The sequence below is a fragment of the Catharus ustulatus genome, chromosome 3, assembly GCF_009819885.2.
Source record: "Catharus ustulatus isolate bCatUst1 chromosome 3, bCatUst1.pri.v2, whole genome shotgun sequence".
NCBI classification, from domain to species: domain Eukaryota; kingdom Metazoa; phylum Chordata; class Aves; order Passeriformes; family Turdidae; genus Catharus; species Catharus ustulatus.
In genome coordinates, this window is record NC_046223.1 from 48,867,845 (window position 1) to 48,892,880 (window position 25,036).

The 25,036-nt window shown below is 37.9% G+C and overlaps 1 protein-coding gene across 1 annotated transcript; it reads left to right on the top strand.

Moving 5' to 3' along the window:
- Positions 1–1,890: 1,890 nt before the first annotated feature.
- On the top strand, positions 1,891–23,078 carry EXO1 (exonuclease 1). Its single transcript, XM_033055678.1, has 13 exons — positions 1,891–2,051; positions 4,655–4,774; positions 5,657–5,780; positions 6,541–6,678; positions 6,898–7,110; positions 8,461–8,648; positions 10,055–10,151; positions 10,735–10,951; positions 11,888–12,137; positions 15,513–15,975; positions 16,474–16,575; positions 19,739–19,932; positions 22,638–23,078. Exons 1-13 carry the CDS (start codon positions 1,891–1,893, stop codon positions 22,777–22,779), a joined length of 2,409 nt encoding a protein of 802 aa, XP_032911569.1. The 3' UTR covers positions 22,780–23,078.
- Positions 23,079–25,036: the final 1,958 nt, after the last annotated feature.

Consider the following 25,036-nt stretch of genomic DNA (forward strand, 5'->3'; position numbering starts at 1 on the left):
GCTCCTGATACAGGAGCTACTTGTGAAAGAAAATAATTCTCTATTTTACGACAAGTCTTGTAACTAACCATAATGGGTGCTGCTTCCCTGTTTCATCTGGTACCTATGGGAAATAGAACTGCAATATTATGGTATTCTTCAAAGGAATAACTCACCAAATGTTACCTACCATCTGACTGCTTTCTTAGTTTTATGTCAAGATAGCTCTACTGAAACCAAGAAAGCCTTTGACTTATGGAATCAGGCTTGTGTTATTTTACAGACGTTATGAGAAGTCATGAGGGTGGGTCATACTGGTTCATACATGGCTGAAGATATCTGTAATAATCTGAATGTTAAGGTATGCTGTGCTAACTCCTCAATTCCAAAGTATCCGTCCTTTCAGGTGAAGGAATTGAAAAGGAAAATCTGAGCTGGTCAAGAGTTCTGTAGCTCTGGCTTCCTTCAATGCAAGTTCATTGACTGCAGTGCTTCTGACTCTGAGGTTCACCTTAGGACTATATTTACTATATTTATAATATACAGAAAATAGTTGAAAGCATATTAAATTGAATTGCACATAAGATTTTGAATGATATTAGTACATTTCATTGTCTACTCTGATTACTGTTTTTCCCATGAACACAGCAGTTTGATAGAAAAAGAAATGTCAGAAGTGATAGAAGAACATATTCTTAAGAGAAGTGAACATAATCCAAACGGAATTCTAACTGCAATTGGATCTAAAACTTATGGAGTGTGTCGTACATAGTCAGAATCATGGAGTGAAAAAAGAATTGGCAAAGCAGAATTCAATCAATATTTTCAACATTAAAACATCGTATGCTATCACTGTGGCCAAGTTATTTCTCTGCATTTCCTAGCTGATACTTTGTAATTCAGATGTGCTCTTTCCAGAGTGCATTGATTTTAAACTTTGCTGTCTGCTGTCTGGAAAATTGCTTTCTACACTGCTGACTGAGTCATACATGTCACCGAGTCAAAGGATGTAAGAACTGTACAGACTTCAGAATGGCATGTAGGAAAAGAAACTGTTGTCTGGCAGATAGTGGCCTAAATTTACTTCTTACTGCAATTTTTTTATTTTTGCAAGCGAAGCCTTATGTTAGCTGACAAGAACCTGTGTCACATAACAGTAACTTTGGCCTCGGTTCTCACGTTAAACCGGGGTTTCAGTGCTGCAACAAACATCCCTCCCTCGCTCGGTCCTTGGCAGCCACTGACCCGCCACAGCCCCGCCCTCCCCTCTCACGGCGTTGGCTGCAGCCCATTGCCCTGTTAAAACTCTGCGGGCCTTTTGATTTCTGTTGACATTAAATATTAACGCTGATAAATGTCACGCTCTCGCGGTCACCCGCAAGCCGCGTGCGCCACGCGCCGGCCGTGGGGAATGCCCTCAGGAACGCGCGCTCCCACCGCCACAGCTCGGGCGGGGCCGCGCGGGGCACCATGGGGATCGTAGTCCCCGCGCGCGGGGCGGGGCCACCGCGCTCAGCGCGCGCTGCTTGAAAGCCCCGGGGCGGCCGCCGCGCGCCACTGCCGAGCCGAGCCGAGCCGGAGGAGCCGCGGCTGCCCCAGCGAGGCCCGGGAGATCGGGGGCCGAGTCTCCTCGTCCCTCCTCTGTCTCTCTCTCTCTCCCTCTCCACACTCTCGCCACACTCTCCGTGCAGCGCCGGCCCGCGACGAGGTAAAGCCGCCGCGGCGGGGGAAGGCGGCCCCGAGCCGGGATGCGTGGGGGCACGCGCAGGAGCTTCTGGCGGCCCTGGCGCGGCGCAGCGCCCCGTCCGTGAGCTGAGCTGACGGCCCGCGAGCGAACACCGAGATCTAGATATAGAGCACAAGGCACTCGGCTTTGGTTGGCTCCGTTCTTTTCCCCCGCTCTGCGGCATCATGGGGATCCAGGGCCTGCTCCAGTTCATCAAGGAGGCTGCCGAGCCCTCGCACGTGAAGAAGTACAAAGGGCTGACGGTGGCTGTGGACACCTACTGCTGGCTGCACAAAGGCGCCTATGCTTGTGCTGAGAAGCTGGCCCGAGGAGAGCCCACGGATCTGTAAGTCACGTTTGAGCCTCGATCCTTTTACAAACTAAAGTTTTGTTAACTTGGTATTTCTTGAACTAAAAACTTAAGTTGCAGTAGTTTTCGCTTCTTACTATTGCTTCTGAATTCCGAGTTGAACTCTTTACAAATTGCAGTTTTTGGCGATAAATAAACAGCTTTCCAGCCGTGCAAAAATTTAAAAATATTAAAGTGTTGAGGAAAAATCTCTCAAAATATTTTTTTTGTTAGAATACCCAAGGCTGTATCAGTTAGGGTTTTTTTTTTCCTAGCATGTCTCGATCTCAACTATAAATTCTCTGATGAAATTCTGTACGTGCAATTCTTCAATTTCATATTTAATATTATTTTCAGACACCTTTTATGTATGCAAAGAGAGTTTGTAAATACTGCTGTGACAAAGGTTGTAATGAGGCCAAGGAATTTTGAGAGATATGTTGCGCTCTGAATAAGGTGTAAGATTTTTTGCTTAACGTACTATGTTTTTAGTTATTAAAGTAGCTTTTCTGAAACACATTTACACAGTTCTATTTCTGGGGAAAGAAACAAACAAAAATTGTGGTCATATTTCAGACTCAACTCCACCCCTTAGATCAGGTTTGTGTTTCTTGTCCATCTCTGGAAATGTGGGTTGAACTCTTGTTAAATTTTAGATGTAGGTAAGATTGGAAATCCCCACTGGATGTCATCTCCTGCAGGTTCCCTTAGAGCACATTACTCAGGGTTGTGTCCAGACGGCTTTTGAATATCTCCAGAGAAGGAAAAGACTCGAAAACCTCTCTAGCCAACCTGTTTCAGTGCTTGGTTACTTGCACAGTAAGGAAGTTCTACTTATATTCTAGTGGAATTCCTGTATTTTGGTTTCTGCCTGCTGCCTCTTGTCCTATTGCTTGGCACCACCCAGGAGACCTTGGATCCATCAAATGCTTGATTGGAGGCAAGAGAGAGTTGGTGCTTTGCAAATGGATTCAAGTGTTTACTGCTGCTTATGGTAATTAGAACTGTGGAGTTTCAATCCAGCCCTGCCTTGAAGGTAGTGGAGGTTCCTCAGAGTCCTGAGAATAGGATACACTTCAGTTAAGGAAAAAACTGACTGTCAGGAGAAATATTCATAGTCATAGGAAACTTTGGAATGCTTGAATTTGAAGACATGAATACTTTATGGGTAAATCTTGTTTCTATGCACATACAATACACGTACACCTACATCCTAGACTGGCACCTTAACTATAGCATAGAGTCCTTTCATACTTTAAAATTCATCTGGATGAAGGTATTATATAGCTACAGTGCTATTTACTCATGTCTTTCAAAATCATAGTTATTTTTCTGTAGCTGTGAATCCAGTCTCTTCAGTGCACACATCCTTGCATTCTAAATGCTTCTAAATCCCACTCTCCTTCTGCTCCCTTCCTCTGTTGATGAGGTTGCTCTTGCTTTGTTTTAAACAGTGTCCTTAAAGAAAAAAAAAAAATCGAGCATTGCTACAATATGCTTGCTTAGAGTTTATTTACAGCAATTATTAGATTTTTAGTTCTGTGCTGCTGATAAAATGATCTCATACAGATCTATAGAAATAACAGATAAGAAGTTGAGAGGTAAGAAGGAATAAATAATATCTGGAATGCCAACAAATATTTTTTCAAGGGATGGGCTTTGAAGGTGGAGGATTGCCTCCTGGGCCATATACCATCTTCACAGTTTGTACAGGAGGGGAACTTTTCCTCTTTTGGAATATTTTCAGTGCTGTGCCTGTATTTTTAGTAGGGGAAGATAGGTTTGTATGTCTTGTCCATAGGATGTAAGCATTATCTGGAGAGAAGAGTAGATAGTTCTACAAGGAGAGATTAAATAACCCCATTGCTTCCAACTCTGCAAAAGTGCATTTAGTCTGCCATTCTGGGAAAGGACATGTGCTGTGCTTGTCTACTTCCTGTTTCCCTGGCCATTATTAATTGAGTTGCTGAAAGTAGAAAGACAATCCATGTTTTATGTGGTCAAGTTTTTGTCAGTATTGAATCCTAATATAGCAAAATCAACAAAATTATACTTGAGTTCATATTTCATTTTGTCTACGGGAGAGGAATAGTCAGCTCACTTCTGAATTCAGAGATAGATTGTTTCTCTTGGTAAAAAAAAAACCTCCAACAACTAAACTGCATTCAAGTTGTGAAAAACATGTTTTATTGTTTTGGTAAGATTTAAAAGGTTTAATAAAAAGATAATAGGAGATACACATAAAGCTGTTATTTTAACTAAGCGGGTAGTTTAAACATACTATTATTAAAAACTGTATGTTTAACTTTTGCTATTAGAAAAAACTTATATTTATATAGAAAAGCTATTTTAACATCATACATATAGAATTTATTTTAATAGCTGTGAAAAGCCAACAATATGTTATGCACTTATAACAATACATTCTTAGTTTTTTGTGATACTGGGAGAATATACAGCCTGTTATGATTTTTGAACAATACTTAGTCCTAAACTTACAGTACTCCTTTCCTGCAGCTGGAAAATATGTAATGGACTTGTGGGCAACAATAAGGTTTATCTTTTTTTTTTCTTTCTTACTTTTGTTATTGTTGATACAGTTATGTAGCTTTCTGTATGAAACTTGTTCATATGCTGCTCTCATTTGGAATTAAACCAATTTTGGTATTTGATGGATGTACCCTACCCTCTAAGAAGGAAGTGGAAAAGGCACGACGAGAGTAAGTACTGAACTGTATTGATTTGCAAGCAAAGCAGTTTTATCACTACAGTAAAAATCAAAAACCCTCAAACTTCAGCTAAGAAGAAAGCTCTGGTAAACCCCCCTGCAATATAGTAGGATATTTTTTAATTTACATCTAAAGTCATACAAACTTCTTAGAAGTTTCATTCCAAAAATAGAAATGCTATACATGAATGAAAGCCATTTTATAGAGGAAGGAAGTAAACCTTTGAGCAGTAGTTCCTGTAATATATTAGAGACTTTTAGTTTACCCACACTTGTGATCTCTGGCCAAAAATAATTTTCCCCAATATAATTTTATTTAAAAATATCACCCCTTTCCTCATTTTTCTCTACAACTAAAATGATAAACTTGTTTCAAATTTGGATTCAAGTCCCTGTAAATGGGACTTTTCACTGAAGCTATGAGAATTTTGCAGTTGTGGTTGTTATTTATGAATTCTCATGAGACACGTGCCTCCTTCAGTGTGAAATGAGCAATTTCCGATTTTTGAAATTAAGTAAATTAGGTTTTCTGTCCTCTACATCAATAAGTATCTAGTGTCAGATACTCCCAACTTCCATTAAATCTGTTTTACTGCCAGCTGAGTGGGTGCGTTTCTTCTTTTACACCACTGATTTCAGTTCCTATTTGTCACTGATTTCCGAGAAAATATTATCTATTTCAACATTCAAATCTAGTTGTCCTTGTCAATGCAATGACCTAGTTATTCTTTTGTTTTAAAAAATTATGCAGTAGCCCAGATTTGGAAAGTGTTGCAACTTTTCCCCCTTTCTTACCCTTCTCTCTTAGTCCCTTCTGCTGTTCTTTAAATGAAAAGTAATCTGAGATTGATGGATACTTTTGTCTTTCTTTTAGGAGGCGTCAGGCCAGTCTTCTGAAGGGGAAACAATTGTTGCAGGAAGGGAGATTGTCAGAAGCTAGAGAATGTTTTGGGCGCAGTGTAAATATTACCCATGCTATGGCACATGAAGTTATTAAAGTAAGCTCTCAGCTGTATTGATAATGCCAGTTTAAAAAAAATATCTGCAATAGATAGCATATCCTACTCTGCATTTTTGTGGCTACATCACTGCCTTTTCTACATAGGAAAGGAAATATTCCCACCTGCTTAGTCTAATTGTCTTGCATGTATTTGGATTGTGTTAATTTGCATAATTAACAAATCTGAAGTTTATCCCCACTTGTATAAATAATAATGGTATGTCAAATAAAATACATCTCTTCCTACCACTATGAACTGAATCTGATAACACCTGTTTTACTTTGCAGCACAAAAAAAAAAATCAATTTTTTTTTCTTTTTTTTTCTTTGTCCAGTTTCTGAGCAAGGACTACAGAAAAAAAATTGGCTGATTAAAAGTTGTTCTAGTAATTTTTTACTATATTTTCAGTGCAGTCATAGGGTCTTTATCAGAAAATATTACATTTGTTCTAGTACTGTTCTCCTTTGTCCAGAATATAACTTGAATGGGTAGGAAGCTTTCATCTGTGGTAGGATGTATTTGCAACAGTGTTATAGGAAAGGTTGTTTTTGTAAACCAGTGTATATGGTTCTAAACTACTTAAAAGTTGAGGTTTTGACTATGAAACACTGGACTCTTACTGGGGACAGGATGGGTGTATGGTTAAAAAGGTCATGGTTTTGGCTTTTTGATGTAGAGGTTTTTATGCTTTTAGATATCTTAAGGTAATTATTGAAAACTAATGCAAAGCACTTGTATGCTTCTTGTTTATGTACAGGCTGCACGAGCCCAGGGAGTTGATTGTATTGTTGCTCCTTATGAAGCTGATGCTCAGCTGGCTTATCTTAATAAGATTGGCATGGTTCAAGCTATAATTACAGAAGACTCTGATCTTTTGGCTTTTGGATGTAAAAAGGTATGGAAGAAAATACTAATAGCCTTTACCTCTTGCTGATATCTGAAAAGCAGAGTTTGAAGGTGGCAAATATGTTTGATGTATGGATTAACTCTTCTGCAGCAAAAGTGGGAAACAGAAGAGAGGGGAATAACACTTTGCCTCTCTTGTTTCCACTGAGTGCAATGAACCACCTTATATGGGCGAAAATTCTTGTTTTCACTTCCTCTTAATTTTTAGGTGTTTCTGAAAATAGACAAGTTTGGAAATGGACTAGAGATAGATCAAGCTCGACTAGGAAACTGCAAGCAGCTTGGAAATGTATTTACAGAAGAGAAATTCCGCTACATGTGTATTCTTTCTGGTTGTGACTACCTCCCTTCAATTCATGGAATTGGGTTAGCTAAAGCATGCAAGTTACTAAAATTAGCCAACAATCCAGATATTATAAAGGTAAACTCAGTCTTTCTTTGTGTTTTGTTTTTTGGAAGTCTATATCAATATATATGAAATTTAACACTGAAATGGAAATTAGAAGGGTTCTTGACTTCCTCCATTTTGAGAAGAATACTAAAAAGTATTTTTTACCTGTGCTTAAAAAAGATGCTGAACTAAACTTACTCAAGTGTTGAAGGTGTTATATATTTTTAAGAAATATACCAAAATAAACTTAGGTAAAGAATTGTTTTAATCCTTCGAAGGTGTATTCTATTTGAATGGAAACTTAATTTTTTGCTAGACTTTGAATTTTTTATTTCCCCACCCCCCCATTACTGCTTTCTTCTACTTGTGCAGATTAATTACTAGAACTGCTTAATGAACTGTTACTTTTGTATGAGTACAGATTTATCTGTGTGGGGAGGGGCAGAGATTGGCAATCTTATTTAATGGCATACGGACATGGATGGATATGGACATTTCTATATTAAAAACAGTACAGAAGAAAAGTATGATATGAGGTAAAACAAATTAATATACCATGTTTTTTTCTCGTCCGATGTATGGAATTAAAACAAATCTTGTATTAGGAAATACAGAGGTTAAGAGAGTGGGCATAACTTTTTCTGTGTGGGTAATAAGGGAGGGGAGAGGTTAAGAGCTAATAAGAAGACCTCATGGGGCTGTCTTGGAGGCAGGTAAGTCTAATCCAGAGAAGCATTTTAATATGCAGTTTAATTAATTTAGTGTGTTATCTTCTTTCTTAAATTACTCATGTTTTGGTGTATTTTTTTCCTCTCAATGAACTATGATTTCTAATTTTATAGTTTTTTTATCATGTAGAGCAAACATCAAAGCAACTGATTTGGCTTTTGAGGAAGTAAAAGGGGAACTTTGAACTTTTCCCATGCAAATCATTATTTGCTTTAATGTATCTGTGAGCAAAATTCCAGGGTTAATTCTGGTTAGTTTTGCTTTTTTTTTCTCCCATTATAAAAGCGCAAAAGTATTGCTTATATGTCCTGATAATATGAGTGATCAAAGTAATACACATCAAATTTTTAATAAATACACCTTAAGGAGATGCTCTGTTTTTCTAAACACATTTTGTATTGGTTTATTTATTGAAGAAGGACATTTAAATTTGAATCGTGTTATTTATGTAATTGTAGACAATTTGAGTGGGAAAATAATGCACAAAGTTCTCTTATCTTTCCTTCCCCTATTTAAGTTGAATCTGCTTGTTGCAGTAGGACACTCATTCTACATTTAATTGCAAGCAAAGATAATTAATAGTTTAAATGCATTTAACCTTTCATGTGACCTGTTAAAATGAGACACTTGAGTAATTTCTTTTTTTGACAGGTTATTAAGAAAATGGGGCAGTACTTGAAGACGAATATAACAGTACCGGAAGAATACATACAGGGCTTTACACGAGCTAATAATACATTCCTGTATCAGTTAGTTTTTGATCCTGTCAACAGAAAGTTAGTTCCTCTGAATGCATATGGAGATGATATTGATCCGGAAACACTGACTTATGCAGGACGGTATCCTTTGTGTTGAAACAGCAGAATGGGGAAATAAGGCTGAGCTGATGTGGTATCTACAATTTTGATTGCATCTGTGGCATACTTAGATTTGTTGTTGTTGTTGTTATTGCATCTCTGCTTTGACTAAAGCCTGGCTTTTCTGCTGTCTTTAACTTTTCTGGAGGTTTTCTTCTTTTCTCCTTTGCTCTGATTTTAATACTTTTTAAAAGCACAGGGGGTAACTAAATGACCTATTATTGATACATTGTTTTAGGCAGAAGTTATTGATCTGGTTGTTTTCTTTAGAAAACATATTGTTAATTACAGTTTAAATATGATGAACTGACTGCTTTATAGCTGTTGTGAATTTCTGCCTGTGTGTTACAATCTCTTCTAGTTTAATTCTTGCAATTTGTGCTCAACTCAGTCTATAATCTTAGCGTTTCCTGTTTTACAAGATCCCTCTTCCTGAAACAATTTTTTTGCCACATCTGTGCAATATAAATTTCAACATGGAAGATTAGGAAAATGAAGGAAGAGAGGGGCTGTTAAAGTAGTTACAGTAATTTCACGACCTTAAGGCGCACCGGACTATAAGGCGCACTTTTTTTTTTTGCATCGAGGATCCGTACCGCGCGCAACGAAGTAACTAATTAGTAACGGAATCCCGTGATCATGGAGTTTACTGGCAGATGCTCAATTTGCAAACATTTTTCACAGATTGGTGTAGCCTTTAAACGCAGTCCCAAGCTCCCTCCCCGTGTGCGGGGCCCGGCACTCCCACCCGCCCCTGGCTGGTGAGGTGGGGCTTGGGGCAGCAGCAGCTCGAAGCGACCGGGGCTTGCGGCTTCTGCGGCAGCCCGCTCCCTCCCTCCCCGCGCCACTCCGGCAGCCCCGTGGAGCTCTGGGAGCCCCGCGCACCCCCAGGCTTTTCCCCTGCGCCAGCGCAGGCCCAATGCCGCCGCCGGGCGGGCTCTGCTCAGCTCGGGACTTTTGCGGGCTCACACTTCCGGGTTGGCGAATTTCGCAGCTTTGTACATCATATAAGGCGCACCGGACTATAAGGTGCACTTCCGGGTTCGGGGCAAAATTTTAGTCAAAAGGATGCGCCTTATAGTCGTGAAATTACTGCACTGGCTTTGTATGTTCAAGCCATCTAATCTCTGGCATTTGCAGAAATTAGGAAGGAGAAATTTGCTGTCTCTTCTGCTGATAATTGAAAGATTTAATTTTGACTTTCATGATTTGCCAAAGTTCTATTACAATTGCTGTTACATCACAGTAGTGGTATTAATTATTTGGGTTAATATTCTAGCCATACTTTTTAGCTGAAAAATAGGAAAGTGGCTGTTCTAGCTTTCATGGTACAGTTGTTGAAATGCAATGTAATATTCAGATATTTTCCTTTACTATGATGGGAATAGACATTTTGGTGATGATGCTGCTTTTCAAATTGCTATTGGCAATATTGATATCAATACAATGGAACAAATTGATAATTATAACCCCGACACAGCACAGGTAATGTCTTTGTTATGAAGTTAGATATGAAGAATTTAACGTGAGTCTGAATGTTAATGGGAAAATGTGATTGAATGTTATCCACAGATGAATTGTCAGTGAAAGCCATTCTGGTATTACAGAAACTGTGTGTTCCCCCACACATAATTCTCACTCTTTTTAAAGATGAAGTTTTATTTTTCATGGCATTTGACTTTAATATCTGTTTTACTTTCAGACTATTTTGGTAAGTCCTTAAATCTATTTCCAGAAGTAACTGGTTTAAAGAGAAAATTCTCAGACTTTTGGATTTCTTCCGAGAATAATCCGAAATTGTTTCCTGAATAGAAATAAATTTTAGACTTCAAATTTGGTCTGATATGAGCAGCTAGTCACTTGTGCCATATTGAAATGAAGACATCATGGGAACACAACAGAAAGTATGAAAAGCATGAAAGTGTGGGAACAAAAAAAAGGTTTTATGTAGAGTGTGTCGCTAGATGTACAGATGTCAACGTTTCCTTCCTTGTATGCTAAGTCAGGAAATCATATATATTAGGCAAGATTATAAATATATGTCTTGGTTTTTAATTATTTTTTGTAGCCTGCGCAGCAAAGAAGTTGCGGCTGGAATGACCAACGTGATAATCATGTCAATAGCATTTGGAGCAAAGAATACAAGTTTGGCCCCACTGAAGATCCTGCTCCTCCTAAAATGCATTTCCCAGAGAAAGCAATAACCAAAGGCATGGAGAAAATAATTAGCATTAAAGGACTAAAGCTTGCAGGCAAAGAGCTCTTGGCAAAAAGGCCAAGGAGTGGTATGTTTATATTAAGTATATGAACAACTTAAGGTAGAAGGCTGTGGGAAAAGAAAGGATTTTATCTTGTGCTGTATGGTATGAGGCTTTAGAGGCTTAGCTCTTGAACATTATTGTCTGTATTCTGTTTTCAACGAGCTACAAGATTACCAAGCTATAATGTTAAAGCCTAGATAATGATTAAGGGTGACAGCAAACTTTGAACAGGACTTGATTCTAACTTTTTTTGGTTTGCTGTAAAACTCTGGTGGTTTCAATTTCAAGTTATGTTTAATACAGTCTGTATTTTGATGTAGTTTTGCTTTTAATTTCTATCTTAAAATGATTTGTGAAGAAGTTAAAGCAGCTTGTTTTTCCTACCATTGATATTAGGCAAGACAGAAAACATAAAGAATGTTTTCTGTACTCAGACTGTGCTGCCTCTATCCCCTGTATAGGTGTTTTATGCCAACTCTTTCACTTCCTCTAGTGTATCTGTGGTATCTTGACTTCTGTACCACCTGAGTTATATGCGCTCAAACTGTGGGCTTGTAATAGAAGAAGCTCTGATTTGTTCCTATTGTGCTTTATGTTAAGTGTTTTCCTCTGAATCCTTTGCTTTCTGATTATACTCCTGGGGCTTTATTATTTTCCTTTTTACTCCTGGTATCTTCCTATTCCTTCACTTATCAAAGTCATTAGGTAGTTTAGCAACCTGCCTTTAAATCAAATGTAGTTTCCTTGTAGTTGTCTACCTTCGTTCTGATCATTGAGTTATTTTTAAGGCTATGTACTAGAAAACAATGGTGTTAAAGACATCTGAACTCTATTGTCAATAATTTTCTTACCAGATCTTACTTATGTTTTTAAGCCTGTGAGAGTAAATATGCCATGTTTAGTTATCTCATAACTGGTTAATTGCTTCTACAGTGATGCTTAAATTGTCTTTCGATTCAGAAGAAGTCTCAGATGGAGATCTGTTGAAGCAATATTCATTTTCAAAAACAAAAAGAATCAAGAAGGAGAATGATATTGATGGTGAAGCACAAAAGAGTGTGTCAGCATTACAAAGCCTTGATTCTCCAGGAATTTCCATCACTCAAGAAAGCTCCAACTCCCTACCTAGAGTTAGAAATAAATTTGCTTCCTTTTTACAAAGGAAAAACAAAGAGAAGGATGCTGTAATTGTTCCAGGAACAAGAAGCAGGTATGCTTATGTCACATGTTTTCATGAGTAGCAATAGACTATTTGCTGCCCTGGTTGCTAAAATAGCCTGAATAATGAAAATAGGAAAATGCTGCCTCACACTTTTTAAGCAACTGTATTGCATCTCAGCCAAGATGGTGGATCCTTTGTGCTATCTATTTGTGATACAGATAATGTTCATTTTTTACTGCAGAAGTGAAGACTGATTCATAGACTACTCATGAGAGAATCATTGAATTGTTTGGTTTGGAGGGGACCTTATAAAATCATCTTGTTCCAACCCTCCTGACATTGTCAGGACACCTTTCATTAGACCAGGCTACTCAGAGATCCATCCACCTTGATCTTGAGCACTTCCAGGGATGAGGCATCTGCAACTTCTCTGGGCAGCCTGTTCCAATGTGCCACCACACTCACATTCACCACACAGTGAAGAATTTCTTCCCAATATCTAATTTCAACCTTGTTCAACTTAAGATCATTCCCTCTTGTCCTGTCACTACATGCCCTTGTGAGAAGTCCCTCTCCAGCTGTCCTATAGGCTCTCCGGTAGGGTACTGCAAGGTGCTATAAGGTCTCCCTGGAGCCTTTTCTTCTCTAGGCTGAACAGTCCTGACTTTCTCAGCCTCTCTTTGTAGGAGAGGTGCCCCAGTTCTGTGATCAAATTAGTAGTTCTCTGGGTATCAAAATTAATTAGGAATTGGCTGGGGTTTTTTTCCAGGGTAGCTACTTTGTGGCAAATATGTAAGCTGTTAATTAACACATGGACTTAAGATGACAGGGCTTTTTGTTTGTTTCAGTAAAGCTAAACCTGCTCCTACTCTGACAAATACCTATTCTTATGCTATCTCATTCAGCTGATGCTGCTGGTCTCTGCAGCAGCACTTTGAGAACAGGGACTTTATTAGGGTTTTTTTCCATTTGACCACAAATACTTGAATTTGTTTTACAACACATTATCACAATTACAGTAATATCACGATTATAAGCTGCACTGAGTATAAGCCGCACTTCTGGGTGCCAGCAACTTTTCGTTCTTTGTCCATACATAAGCCGCACCTGATTATAAGCCGCATGTTACAGTACAGAGTGTGACAAAAGGTATCTATTCTATCACCATCTCTTGAGGGTGGGGCAGTGATCCTTATCTCAATGGCAGATATTCTGCTTATGGGTCATCCATTGAAACCAGGCGGGGCATTGTTCTTTATCTTTTCACAACCCATCCTTCCTCCAGCGAGTCATTTTCTGCTAATGGCCATTGAGTCCCACTGTGGGACTGATAAAATGACTACATCCCATTGGAAGTTGCTCCAGACAGAGGAAAGAGCCCAACGTTTCTTACCAAAATAAAAACAGAGGTTTTGGTACGCTAAGGTAGCCCCTTTCTCCACTGGACTCCAGAGGAAAACCGGATTTCTCCACATCATCACTGGTCCTCTGGAGGGAAACTGCACCTTGTACAGGAGCACTGCTTCAGCTGAACCACATCTGTCACTGCAGGAGGATGCAGCCACCATTTAATGGGACTGCTACCAACACCCTGCCTAACGGAGTGTCAGGTTGTACTCTGACTTTGTCAGGGTTTGGAGTTTGTTTCTTTGTAGTACTGTATTTCTATTTTAATTTCCCTAGAAAGGAACTGTTATTCCTAATTCCCATATTTTTGCCTGAAAGCCCCTTGATTTCAAAATTAGAATAATTTGGAGGGAGGGGGTTTACATTCTCCATTTCAAAGAGAAGTTCCTGCCTTTCTCAGCAGACACCTGTCCTCCAAACTAAAACAGCAACTTTTCATTCTTTGTCCATGTATAAGCCACACCTGATTATAAGCCGCACTTCCAGGTTTGGACCAAAATTTTAGTCAAAATGGTGCGGCTTATAATCGTGAAATTACTGTTAGTCTATTCTGTAATTATTATCTTAAATAATTTGAATATTTTTGAGCAGTGCAATTTTACAGAGTAGTCTTAAGACCTTAGTTTTAAAGCACAGCTTTCTGAACTGAAAGTTTTTGAAAGTTTTTTTTATTGCATCCAAAACTAAGAGAACTAAGAGCAGTTACTGATGACAGGTTCTTCTCTAAATCTGTGCTCAGTATATTCTTAAGAACTGCTGCTGTAGCATAGGAAAAAAGTAGTAAGGTTCTATTTTCCTTGATAAGTGGTGCTGAAGTATTTCATTACTAGCTATATCATCATTAATTAATGTACAGTAATTTCACGATTATAAGCCGCACCATTTTGACTAAAATTTTGGTCCTAACCCAAATAAGTGCACTTACAATCAGGTGCAGATTATACATGGACAAAGAACAAAAAGCTGCTGTTTGGAGGACAGGTGTCTGCTGAGAAAGGCAGGAACTTCTCTTTGAAATGGAGAATGTAAACCCCCTCCCTCCAAATTATTATAATTTTGAAATCAAGGGGCTTTCAGGCAAAGATGTGGGAATTAGGAATAACAGTTCTTTTCTAGGGAAATTAAAATAGAAATACAGCACTACAAAGAAACAAACTCCAAACCCTGACAAAGTCAGAGTACAACCTGACACCCCGTCAGGCAGGGTGTTGGTAGCAGTCCCATTCAATGGTGGCTGCATCCTCCTGCAGTGACAGATGTGATTCAGTTGGAGCAGTGCTCCTGTAGAAGGTGCAGTTTCCATCCGGAGGTCCAGTGGTGATGTGGAGAAATCTGGTTTTCCTCTGGAGTCCAGTGGAGAAAGGGGCTCCCTTAGTGTCCCAAAACCTCTGTTTTTATCTTGGTAAGAAATGTTGGGCTCTTCCCCCTGGCTGGAGCAACTTCCAGTGGGATGAAGTAATTTTATCAGTCCCACAGTGGGACTCAATGGCCATTAGCAGAAAATGACTCGCTGGAGGAAGGATGGGTTGTGAAAAGATAAAGAACAATGCCCTGCCTGGTTTCAATGGTTGGCCCATTAGCAGAATATCTGTTGCAGAGAGAAGGATCACTGCCCCCACCCTCAAGAGATGGTGATAGAATAGATACCTTTTATCACACTCTATATTGTAACTCAAGACAGTTGCTGACACCCGGACATGCAGCTTATAATTGTGAAATCACTGTATTTTTAAATTTTGTGGGATTTCTAGATGTTTCTCAGATGAAGAATCTTCTTAGTGTTTCAGTCAAAGAATGTCATTTTTAGAGATGCTTTTTCCTGGTTGTTTTGTTTTGTTTTGTTGGGTTTTTTTGCTAAATGTCTCCCTGATGTACTTTTCCCGTTGCCCAAATAATTTGTCTGCGAGTATGCCTTGAAAATAAAATTGATGGATAGAGACAGTGATTGGTGAGGTCATACTCATTTGTATAACTTTCTTCCCCCTTGCGTTCACCTTTTCTTTTTTTCTTTTTTAGGTTTTTCTGTAATGATGCAGTTACGTTTGACAGTAGGACAAAGAAGAAAGATGGTGATCTAATTCAAGGTGCTGAGCAGGATTGCCAGAAACAGGAAGTAAAACATGTAGCTGAAGATGTTTCTAGGTTTTCAGAAACTGAAAAGTCATCACGAACTGTCTTTACACCTCCTGGAGAAATGCAGAACAGTTGTTCCCAGTGGTTTAGCAGCCTCAAAAGTAACTCAGGAAATCTTAGTCCATCTCATACTGTGTTTTCACAGCAGTTTCACCAACATAGAAACAACTGCACTGTATCCCAGGAAGATCAGATTAATGGGGCAGTGTGTGATGAATTGGAGGAAGAGTCCTCCCCCTTAATAGAACTGGAACAGTCATCAGAGTCTCATGGGTGTTGTGAGCCATCAGAATGCAGTTTGGAGTCTTCAGAAATCCTACAAGTGTCCAACAGCTCAGGTGCAAAGGTAAGAAAATCAGACATTGTTTCAGCATTTGTTTTCCCTTTAAATTACAAAAAATTATGCAGCGAAGTCTCCTTTTTGGAATCGTGCCCTGCAGATGATGTAGCTTGTGCTAACAAAACTTGTCTCTGAGTAGAGTCACAGCATGATCATATTCATGTCAATGCTTAACGTAATTGTACAGAATGGATTGACATACTAGCTTAAATAAAATCTCTTCTCTGGTTTTAGTTTGTCTTGAGTCTTTCTGCTGCAATCACTGCAGCGCCTCATAAAAACACCTGGTAGGCGACCTTTTGTTCTCTGCTTTAGTCCCTGAAGTGCTTTCAGAAGCATATGCATGCCTTTGTAGTGTTGCATGCTAAAAGCCCAGGTTTTTGTGTGAGTTCTTAGAACTGCTGAAAACATGTAGTTTAAAGTATATACATGTAGATATGAAAACATATATTGTGTTTGTGAAAAGACAAGCTGTTTTAAAACCAGATCAATTTTATCTTGAAGGAATCTGATTCTGGTTCAAAACTGAATGATGATCAATGTTCTCAGTCTCTGCTATTTTCTGCTGTTCAAGCTAACAAAAAAATTACAGTCATGAAGACCAAGGTAAGAATTCTTTTAACTTTTTGAGCTTTACTAAACTCTGAAAATCAGTTTCTACTAGTTCATTTTGGAACTTGTAATGACTTCAGCAATGCAAATGTTGGAAAGATAAAGCTATTTTCTTGTTCATCTACCCTGGAACTGGGGTGAAATATAACCATTTATGATTAATAATAGTTACAAATTGCTTGGGATTTTAAACACTTAGATGTAAGGTAAGCCAAGGTAAGGCAAGAAAATCCACTTCAGGTTTTATGATATAAATTGCAATTATGTTCACAGTCTAGATACAGTCATAAGATACAATTGTAATTTGACTTCTCTGTGTTTGCTTGGATGTTTAAGAATAAACTTATGTTCCTTGTCTTTGGAATATTTCTAAGAGCTTAATGTATTTGTCTAGTTGATAACGACTTGTAAGATTTTAACAGCTCTGACTGCTTAGGCATTGTCATTAGAATTGGCCAAAAGATGAGTAAGAAAGAAGCAGATGTTTTTATCCTTCTGTATATGCCCTCTACCAAGTTTTCTTGTAGTCAGACTAAAAATCACAAGTTTCTCTCTGCTGGACAGGTATATTGTCTGTTTTGTAAAATAGTGACATCTTGTGGTCATTGTTAGGAACTTACTTGCTAAGGACAAAGTTACATTTGTATTTTGGAACACGGACATTTTTCCTGCTTTTCCTCATCAAGATTGAGTAAGGAAATCGTCCTGGCATTCAGAATTCTTATTACTTTCATTTTAAGACTGTGTTTAATATGTTTTACATTATTTTGCTCTCTTTAGAAGGTATATTGGGAGAATGAATATATTAAATATTGGCATTGCATTATGGAAGTATGGATGTAATATAAGCATCACGTAAAACAATTTCAGCATGCTTGGAGCCCTTCAGAAAACAAACTGCTGAAAATCTGTGAGGGCAATAGGGTTAGTTTAAGGCAAGTGGCTAGTAGGAGGATATCCACCACTTATTTTCATGGCCATGAATTCTCTTCTTTCTTTATGTGCTGGTATTAATAATTATAAAGAATTACATCAGAAAACTGGCTTGGCCAAAAAGTAACTTTGCAACAACCACAAAGTCAGTCATATTGTAACTTGGGCCCACCATGACTCTTGGTCTCCTGTGAGTTGTAGCACCAGTAAGACCATAGGAGAGGGAAGGTAGAAATCAGGAGCAGCACTTTTGGCTCAGTTTTCTTTTAGAATTTATTAAAATCTTGTTAGTATATTTATTAGGATCCTGCAAGCGTAAAACAAGGGAGGTGCTTGCTGGTGTTAAATATAGTAGAAGATACCAAAGAGGAAAATGAGTTCCAGATTTAGGGAAGAAGCAGTTAATCATGTAATTTATTCTGATTTTGATAAGCTGAATATCAGTTATGTAGATTTACTTAGAGAAATTTAATAACTGGGGGAGGCAATCTGAAAAATATGTCAGTTGTTTTTGTGGTTCCAATCCAAAATGTAAAGTGCTACCTATTTAATTTTAATGTCAAAACCAGTAGAAGCTTTTTACTAACAAATGCTTGTCTGATACTGAGCTCCCTAAGACTTCAAGTTTTTTTTCTGTGATACTATTTTAGCTGTGTTTTTTACTGTGACTTATTTTTCACAATTGCTGTGACCCCAGCAAAGAGGCTATACTGACAATAGAAATGAGCATTCTGCTCTGGCTTTAAATTTCTTAGCAGGTGTTCACCATGCAACTTTGCCTACTTTTGGGTTAGCTAAATTAAGTTATAGCTCTGACATAATTCAGTACTACAGGGATACATAAGACTTGAGTGCCTTCACATGCTGCAAAAAGACCGAGGTGATAGATAAAAAGCAGAATAATGTAAAGCAGGTAGTTTTAAGATTTTTATTTTATTCTTCCTAGTATTCTTGTTCTAATTTTTAGCTTATGTTCTGATGTTCTTTTTTTTTCCCTCCTTGGACTACCAAGATCTGCTTAATATATTTAGGTAGATTAATTAATAATTAATTAATATTAATGCAATTTCAATAATAGACTAATATAATCATTAAGGGTGGAAATTTGCAGTCAGGTTTAGCTGTCAACCCAGCACTACCACATTCACCATTGAACTGTATCCTGAAGTGCCTTATCCACACAATTTTTGAACACTTCCAGGAATTGTGGTCCTGCCACTTCTCTGGGCAGTCTGTTCCAATGCTTTGCAATCCTTTGCAGGAAGAAATTTTTCCTCCTATCCAATCTAAACCTCCCCTGGTGCAACTTGAGGCTGTTTCCTCATATCCTGTTCCTAGTTGTCTAGAAGAGGCCGACCCCACCTAGCTATGCTCTCCTTCCAGGCAGTTGTAGAGAATGATAAGGTCACCCCCAAGCCTCCTTTTCTCCAGGCTAAACACCCCCAGCTCTCTCAGCAGCTCATCATCAGACTTGTGCTCCAGACCCTTCACCAACTGTGTTGTCTGTCTTTGGACTCATTCCAGTGCCTCAATGTCTTTCTTGTAGATAGAGACCAAAACTGAATACAGTATTTGAGGTAAAAAAAATTAAATATGTTTGGTGAGGGAATGGCAAAATGCTATTATGTTTCAGAAAGAACTAAGCTATGAATTCTCCTTGAAGAAAAGGCTGCTGAGATGTTCCAACTTAAGTCTGGTTGCTTGTAAGACAGAGAAATTCTGGCCAAGCACTACTTTTCTGAGCTCTTGGTATAGAAACTGGTTAAGAGGGTCTAGCTAGAGGTCTAATGATCCTTGGGGTCATCATACTGTTACCTGTGCTCTTGCTTATGGCTCCTTTTTCATGAAATCTGAGTGTCACAGGGAGTGATACCAGAGAGTTGTTTCTCTTAAAATTCTGAAGGATGGCATTACATGAGAACATAACAAGTAGTCTTCAGACAGATGAAAAAATAAGTGTTCAGTAGATTTTTAAAACTGCACTCAAAAGAAATGAGTATTTACAACCTTAACACGGACATTTATGCAAGCTGCAATATGTCTTGTGTTTGAGATGCCATTTTTTAGATTATAGATTATCTAAATATACTTTGTTGTGGCATTTCAGGTTGCATTACCTCAACACAATGTAAAAGACTTTCTTTATTATAAGCTTTTCAGTGTGATATGTTGCTTGCAGGTTTGCATTTTTCACTATGTGTACTGCAATATTAAAATCCCACAGGTTCCTGGGTTACATAAATCCAGTAATATAAAGTCACATATGGTAACAAAGCTCAAGCCATTGATACGAGCTAAAGTAAGTGGACTAAGCAGGAAACTGTCACCTGTGCAGAAGAGGAAGGACTGTGATACTGAAAATAAGCTGGGGCTGCAATCCACTATTGGTGAATTCTGGAAAAGCTTCCAATTTAAAAGGTGAGTTGCTTTAACCCCTTACTTACTACACTGCATGCTTTTTTCCCAAAGCAACAGTCTTCGAAGCAGACTCTATGCATGTTCTCCATACAATTCAATAAGGATAACAGTGCAAGATTGGATATTTTCTACATACAATTTATAACTTCCTAAGCTTGATGTAAACATGAAGCATAGTGTTTGGTAAATGATCTTATAATTACATTTTTCTTTGTAACCAGGAAAAACTTTCAGCTAAAATTCACTTACTGAATTTATTGATAATTATGAATTTAGTTTACCATATGAAAATCACTGCCATTGTTGGCCATCAAACACCAAAAATAATTTCTTGACCTAAATGCAAAAACTGCATTAAAGTTGCTAAATTTAATTGAGTACAAGACTACTTCTATTTAACTCTGTGTCCCTCACATTTGGAGATGGCTGATTGTCAGAAGTGTTCTGTTTCACGATGATGGTAAATTGATGGAATATTTCTGTTAGCTGGGGTATCTGGTTACAAGAGACATTCTTGCACATTATAAAATGCTGTTGCTTTTCCTTGTTGAGATGACTTGTCTAACTTGAAGTTTCTGCAAATAGCTTCAAGGTTTGAATTTGGAGGACAATTATTATTTTAAAAAAGTAAAACAGAATATGAAGTATGGATATTCAAACTTACACTATCTCCATGGACTCAGAAAAAAACTCCTGGTCGCAAAGTTTTCCCAGGTTTATGTAGCAATCTCAACTTTAAATAAATAAGTCTTATTTAAATAAAATTATTTTCACTAACTGGAAAGCAAATGTGAGTAGGACAAAAGTATTCTTTGCACTGAGCGGTAAATGTTGATATTGGTAAGCATCTGTTAATTCAGATGAATGTATCTTAGTAAGTTTGGGCTGTAGGGTAGGTTATTATAAACACACATTTCTGTTTAAAAATTTACTCACGGTATTTACAGTAATTTCATGATTATAAGCTGCATCATTTTCACTAAAATTTTGGTCTGAACCCAGAAGTGCAGTTTATAATCAGATGCAGCCTATATATGGACAAAGAATGAAAAGTTGCTGTCTTAGTTTGGAGGACAGGTGTCTGCTGAGAAAGGCAGGAACTTCTCTTTGAAATGGAGAATGTAATCACCCTCCCTCCAAATTATTATAATTTTGAAATCAAGGGGCTTTCAGGCAAAGATATGGGAATTAGGAATAACAGTGCTTTACTAGGGAAATTAAAATAGAAATGCAGTACTACAAAGAAACAAACTCCAAACCCTGACAAAGTCAGAGTACAACCTGACACCCTGTCAGGCAGGGTGTTGGTAGCAGTCCCGTTAAATGGTGGTTACAGTTCTACTGCAGTGACAGATGTTGATTCAGTTGAAGCAGTGTTCCTGTAGAAGGTGCAGTTTTCCTCCAGAGGTCCAGTGGTGATGTGGAGAAATCCAGTTTTCCTCTGGAGTCCAGTGGAGAAAGGGGCTCCCTTAGTGTCCCAAAACCTCTGTTTTTATCTTGGTAAGAAATGTTGGGCTCTTCCCCCTGGCTGGAGCAACTTCCAATGGGATGCAGTAATTTTATCAGTCCCACTGTGGGACTCAATGGGCCATTAGCAGAAAATGACTCGCTGGAGGAAGGATGGGGTGTGAAAAGATAAAGAACAATGCCCTGCCTGGTTTCAATGGATGGCCCATTAGCAGAATATCTGCCGTTGAGATAAGGATCACTGCCCCCACCCTCAACAGATGGTGATAGAATAGATACCTTTTATCACACTCTGTATTGTAACCCAAGACAGTTGCTGACACCCGGAAGTGCAGCTTGTAATCAGGTGCGGCTTATAATCGTGAAATTACTTTTAGAAGTAAAAAGTAGAAGTCTTACTTTTTATTATCCTCCTTATGAGATTTAAAAATGACTGACAGTTTCAAGAAGGAGGTGAAGGTGTTTGTCTATTTATTGCTTGACCTCTATTTGAGAATGTCTGACCAGCAGTGCTCACAGGGAGAAAAATCATAATTTTGGATTTATCAGCATACAGGCAAATAGAACAGTGTTGAGCCTAGGTAGCACTCTCTGCTGATGGCTGCAAGACTTGGCTCCTACCATGCACGTTTGTCCATCCAGTTTTGGTTGGTTTCTAACCTCTGGGTATTTATACTGGTGGTTTTTCTGTTACTTCTACGTAAGCAATAGTTTATTAGCTTTTAGGAGATTTTTTTTCTCAACATATTTCACAAATTGGGTTTTTACTGCTAGAACTTGCTTAGCTCTTTTTTTTTTTTTCCCAGATTTTAAGATGTTTCTAAATTAGCCTTATGTTTTAACAGTTACATTACCTTATGGCAGATAAATCATGTGGGACACTAATCTGTTCTGCCTTAATGTCAAGGCTCACAGGAGCTACATATAAAACTACACTTATTCAGAAGACTTAAATGTTAAGAAAGCATGTGCAACCTGAAATAGGACCGAGTATATACAGTCTTTGATAAATAAAGCTAACAGGTATCATTCTGTCACTTTCAGTGAAGTTGTTCAGTTGTATTGAAATTCTTGCATCAGAAATTTTTATTTTGTACTTATTCATAGATGCAGTGGGTAGTCAGGCTGAGGAGTCTGGCTTTGTTTTAACCTGTATATTCTTACAGGCCTTTGGTTAGAAACACAAAATAATTATAACATTCTTGGTTTTGTTTTGTCTTTTATCTTTTTTTATGCAGAGAGTATGAAAAACTTCCCTCTTGTAGAAAGTCAGATCCTTTGTCTCCAATCAAAGATAATATACAACTCACTCCAGAAACAGAAGAAGAAATCTTTAATCATCTGGAACATAGTCATGTTCAGAGAGCTATATTCCAATGAACTGCATGCTGTTCATTATGGGATGGGTTTTTAATCATTGTCAAAATTTACCTTTTGGATATTTCATCAATATATAGCGGATGCTTTGAAAACCAACAATGTGCTTTAGTCTGACTAGTGATTTATCATCTCTTTTATAAAAAAGCGTGAATTCAAAGGTGTACTTCTATACTGACTGGAATAAAATAATTCAGAATTTTCTGTGCTCCTATTAAAGGTCACATGCTAAATTTTTCTCCAAGCACTTTTAGTTGCCCCTGGGCATTTTATGTAGGTCTCACATACAATCCAAGTTTCTACAAGAGCAGCAAAACAAGTTTGTGTCTTAATTTATAATAATTAATCATTTTTTGCCCCTTTTTCCCTCTTGAAATCAGTCTGGCTTCAGTACAGGTTTAAAACTGCTGTTAAGTATGCATAATAATCTGCAGTATACTTCCAGCACTCTGATAACTATTTCTTTTCCCTATAAGGGAAGATTTGCTCTCTCAACAGTTGGCTTTCTGTTTGATACAGTTATGTTGGTAGTGGGAATAACCTGGGGTCTGCAGAAAGGAATATCACGAATATCTGGTCCTCAGATTCTCACATTAATAGAATGCTATCCAAAAAATATAATGTATTCTTCTCTTTAACCTAACATTTATATTCTTCTCCAACAACAGACATCCAAAATGCCAGTCCTCAGAGGTAGGGTTACAAAATAGCATTGTCATCACAACAGGCCAAACGTCACTGTTCAACTAAAGAGAGAAGAATGCAGGAGACAGAGTCCTTGCTGTGTGTGACTCAATTACCATGAAATAGTATGATGGGATTTCAGATTTCTGCCTTCCAAATCAGGATTTGGGTCACTGTTAAAGGTATGTCTGAAACTTTTCTATCCTTAGGAATGGATAGTATTTCTAGAGCAAGTGAAGGTACAAAAAGATATCTGTGAAATAGGTATTTTTCCATTCCTGAGATTATTACTTTCCTCAGCCTGTGAGCTTTTTGCAAGAGTTTCAAGTTTGAAATTACCTATGAAAGGTAGAGGTTTTTAGGTTGCAATGTACTTTTTTTTTTTTTTAAAAGAAAATTTCTATCTGTGAAGTTAAGATGACCAGCTGAATTAAATTGCAAGGAAGCTGCTTAAAATAATATTATGCACACATTTATGGGATCAGCCCTCTTATTTTTACATTAGTGTTGAAGGTATGGGATACAAGGAATTGAGGCAATGCTGCTCTGGAACAGACTTTCTCTCATACATGCACCACTAGAAAATCCCTACTGCTGAAAAGCAGGTATTTTAATGTTGATCTTCAGTGAGAATTATCTCAGGTATGATGTTACAAATGTAGGCCAGGGATAAGTGTTTGTGTTTCCAGTCATAGAACTATTGCCTAGGATGAATTTTTATATGTTCCTACAAATATGATAAAAATGACAGAATAAGTCTTTGAAAGGAAAACATAAAAATAGTTTATTTTCATCCATTGCTTATTTATTGGTGTGGCAGTTGCAAGGTTATTTTATACAGTGCATCCCTGCCTTCTTCGTACCCCTTCAATCAAAGGGCTACTTGTTCCTGCTTTAGTGGATCATCATAAGAGTCAAACTACTTTTTGTGCTATCAAGGACAGGTGATTTTAAGGGATTCTCTTATGTGCAAGCTACATTGTGTATTCTTAAAGCAGATTTCTTGGGAACTATACCAAGGTATTCTTGTTTTGTTTTGGAGGTCTTGGGTACCGACTACACATTACAGAGGATTCTTCTCAGGATTAGAGGCATCTGTTACATTACATGTAAATATGTAATACATGTAAGCATATAATAGCATTTAAGTTTTATACTTTTAATGTGGCCTTATTGAGTTAGTGTTTGCTCTGTGAAAGATACAATAACATAAATGTTATGGTTAGTGCAAGACTTTATTCCTGAGTTTAATAGGGTAGGTTAATATTCTATAGTAAAATTATTAAGTATCAGAATAGGAAAAATTATTACAGGTTGTGATGGCCTGGGGAGGATAAAGTGTAACACAATGAAAAGGAAAAAAAACACGGAGGAAGGAGATTGGTATTTAAAAGCTGGATAGTTGGAAAACAAGAAGTGAGTAGGAGGAATTGAAAGCAAATGGCAAGCAGAGGCATGACTGTGTGCTTTATAATCTCATATAAAATACTAAATATAGCTTTTTAATGTCTATAACTAATATTTCTAATTTTATCAGCAGGACTTCCAAGTATTCTTACAAAACGGAGAGCATTGC

Excerpts from the sequence above, each read along its gene's own strand:
- EXO1 (XM_033055678.1), top strand. The coding sequence starts at position 1,891 with ATGGGGATCCAGGGCCTGCTCCAGTTCATCAAGGAGGCTGCCGAGCCC. Across the intron at positions 5,781-6,540 it reads TGGCACATGAAGTTATTAAA|GCTGCACGAGCCCAGGGAGT; the intron begins GTAAGCTCTCAG and ends GTTTATGTACAG. Across the intron at positions 15,976-16,473 it reads CCAACAGCTCAGGTGCAAAG|GAATCTGATTCTGGTTCAAA; the intron begins GTAAGAAAATCA and ends TTTATCTTGAAG.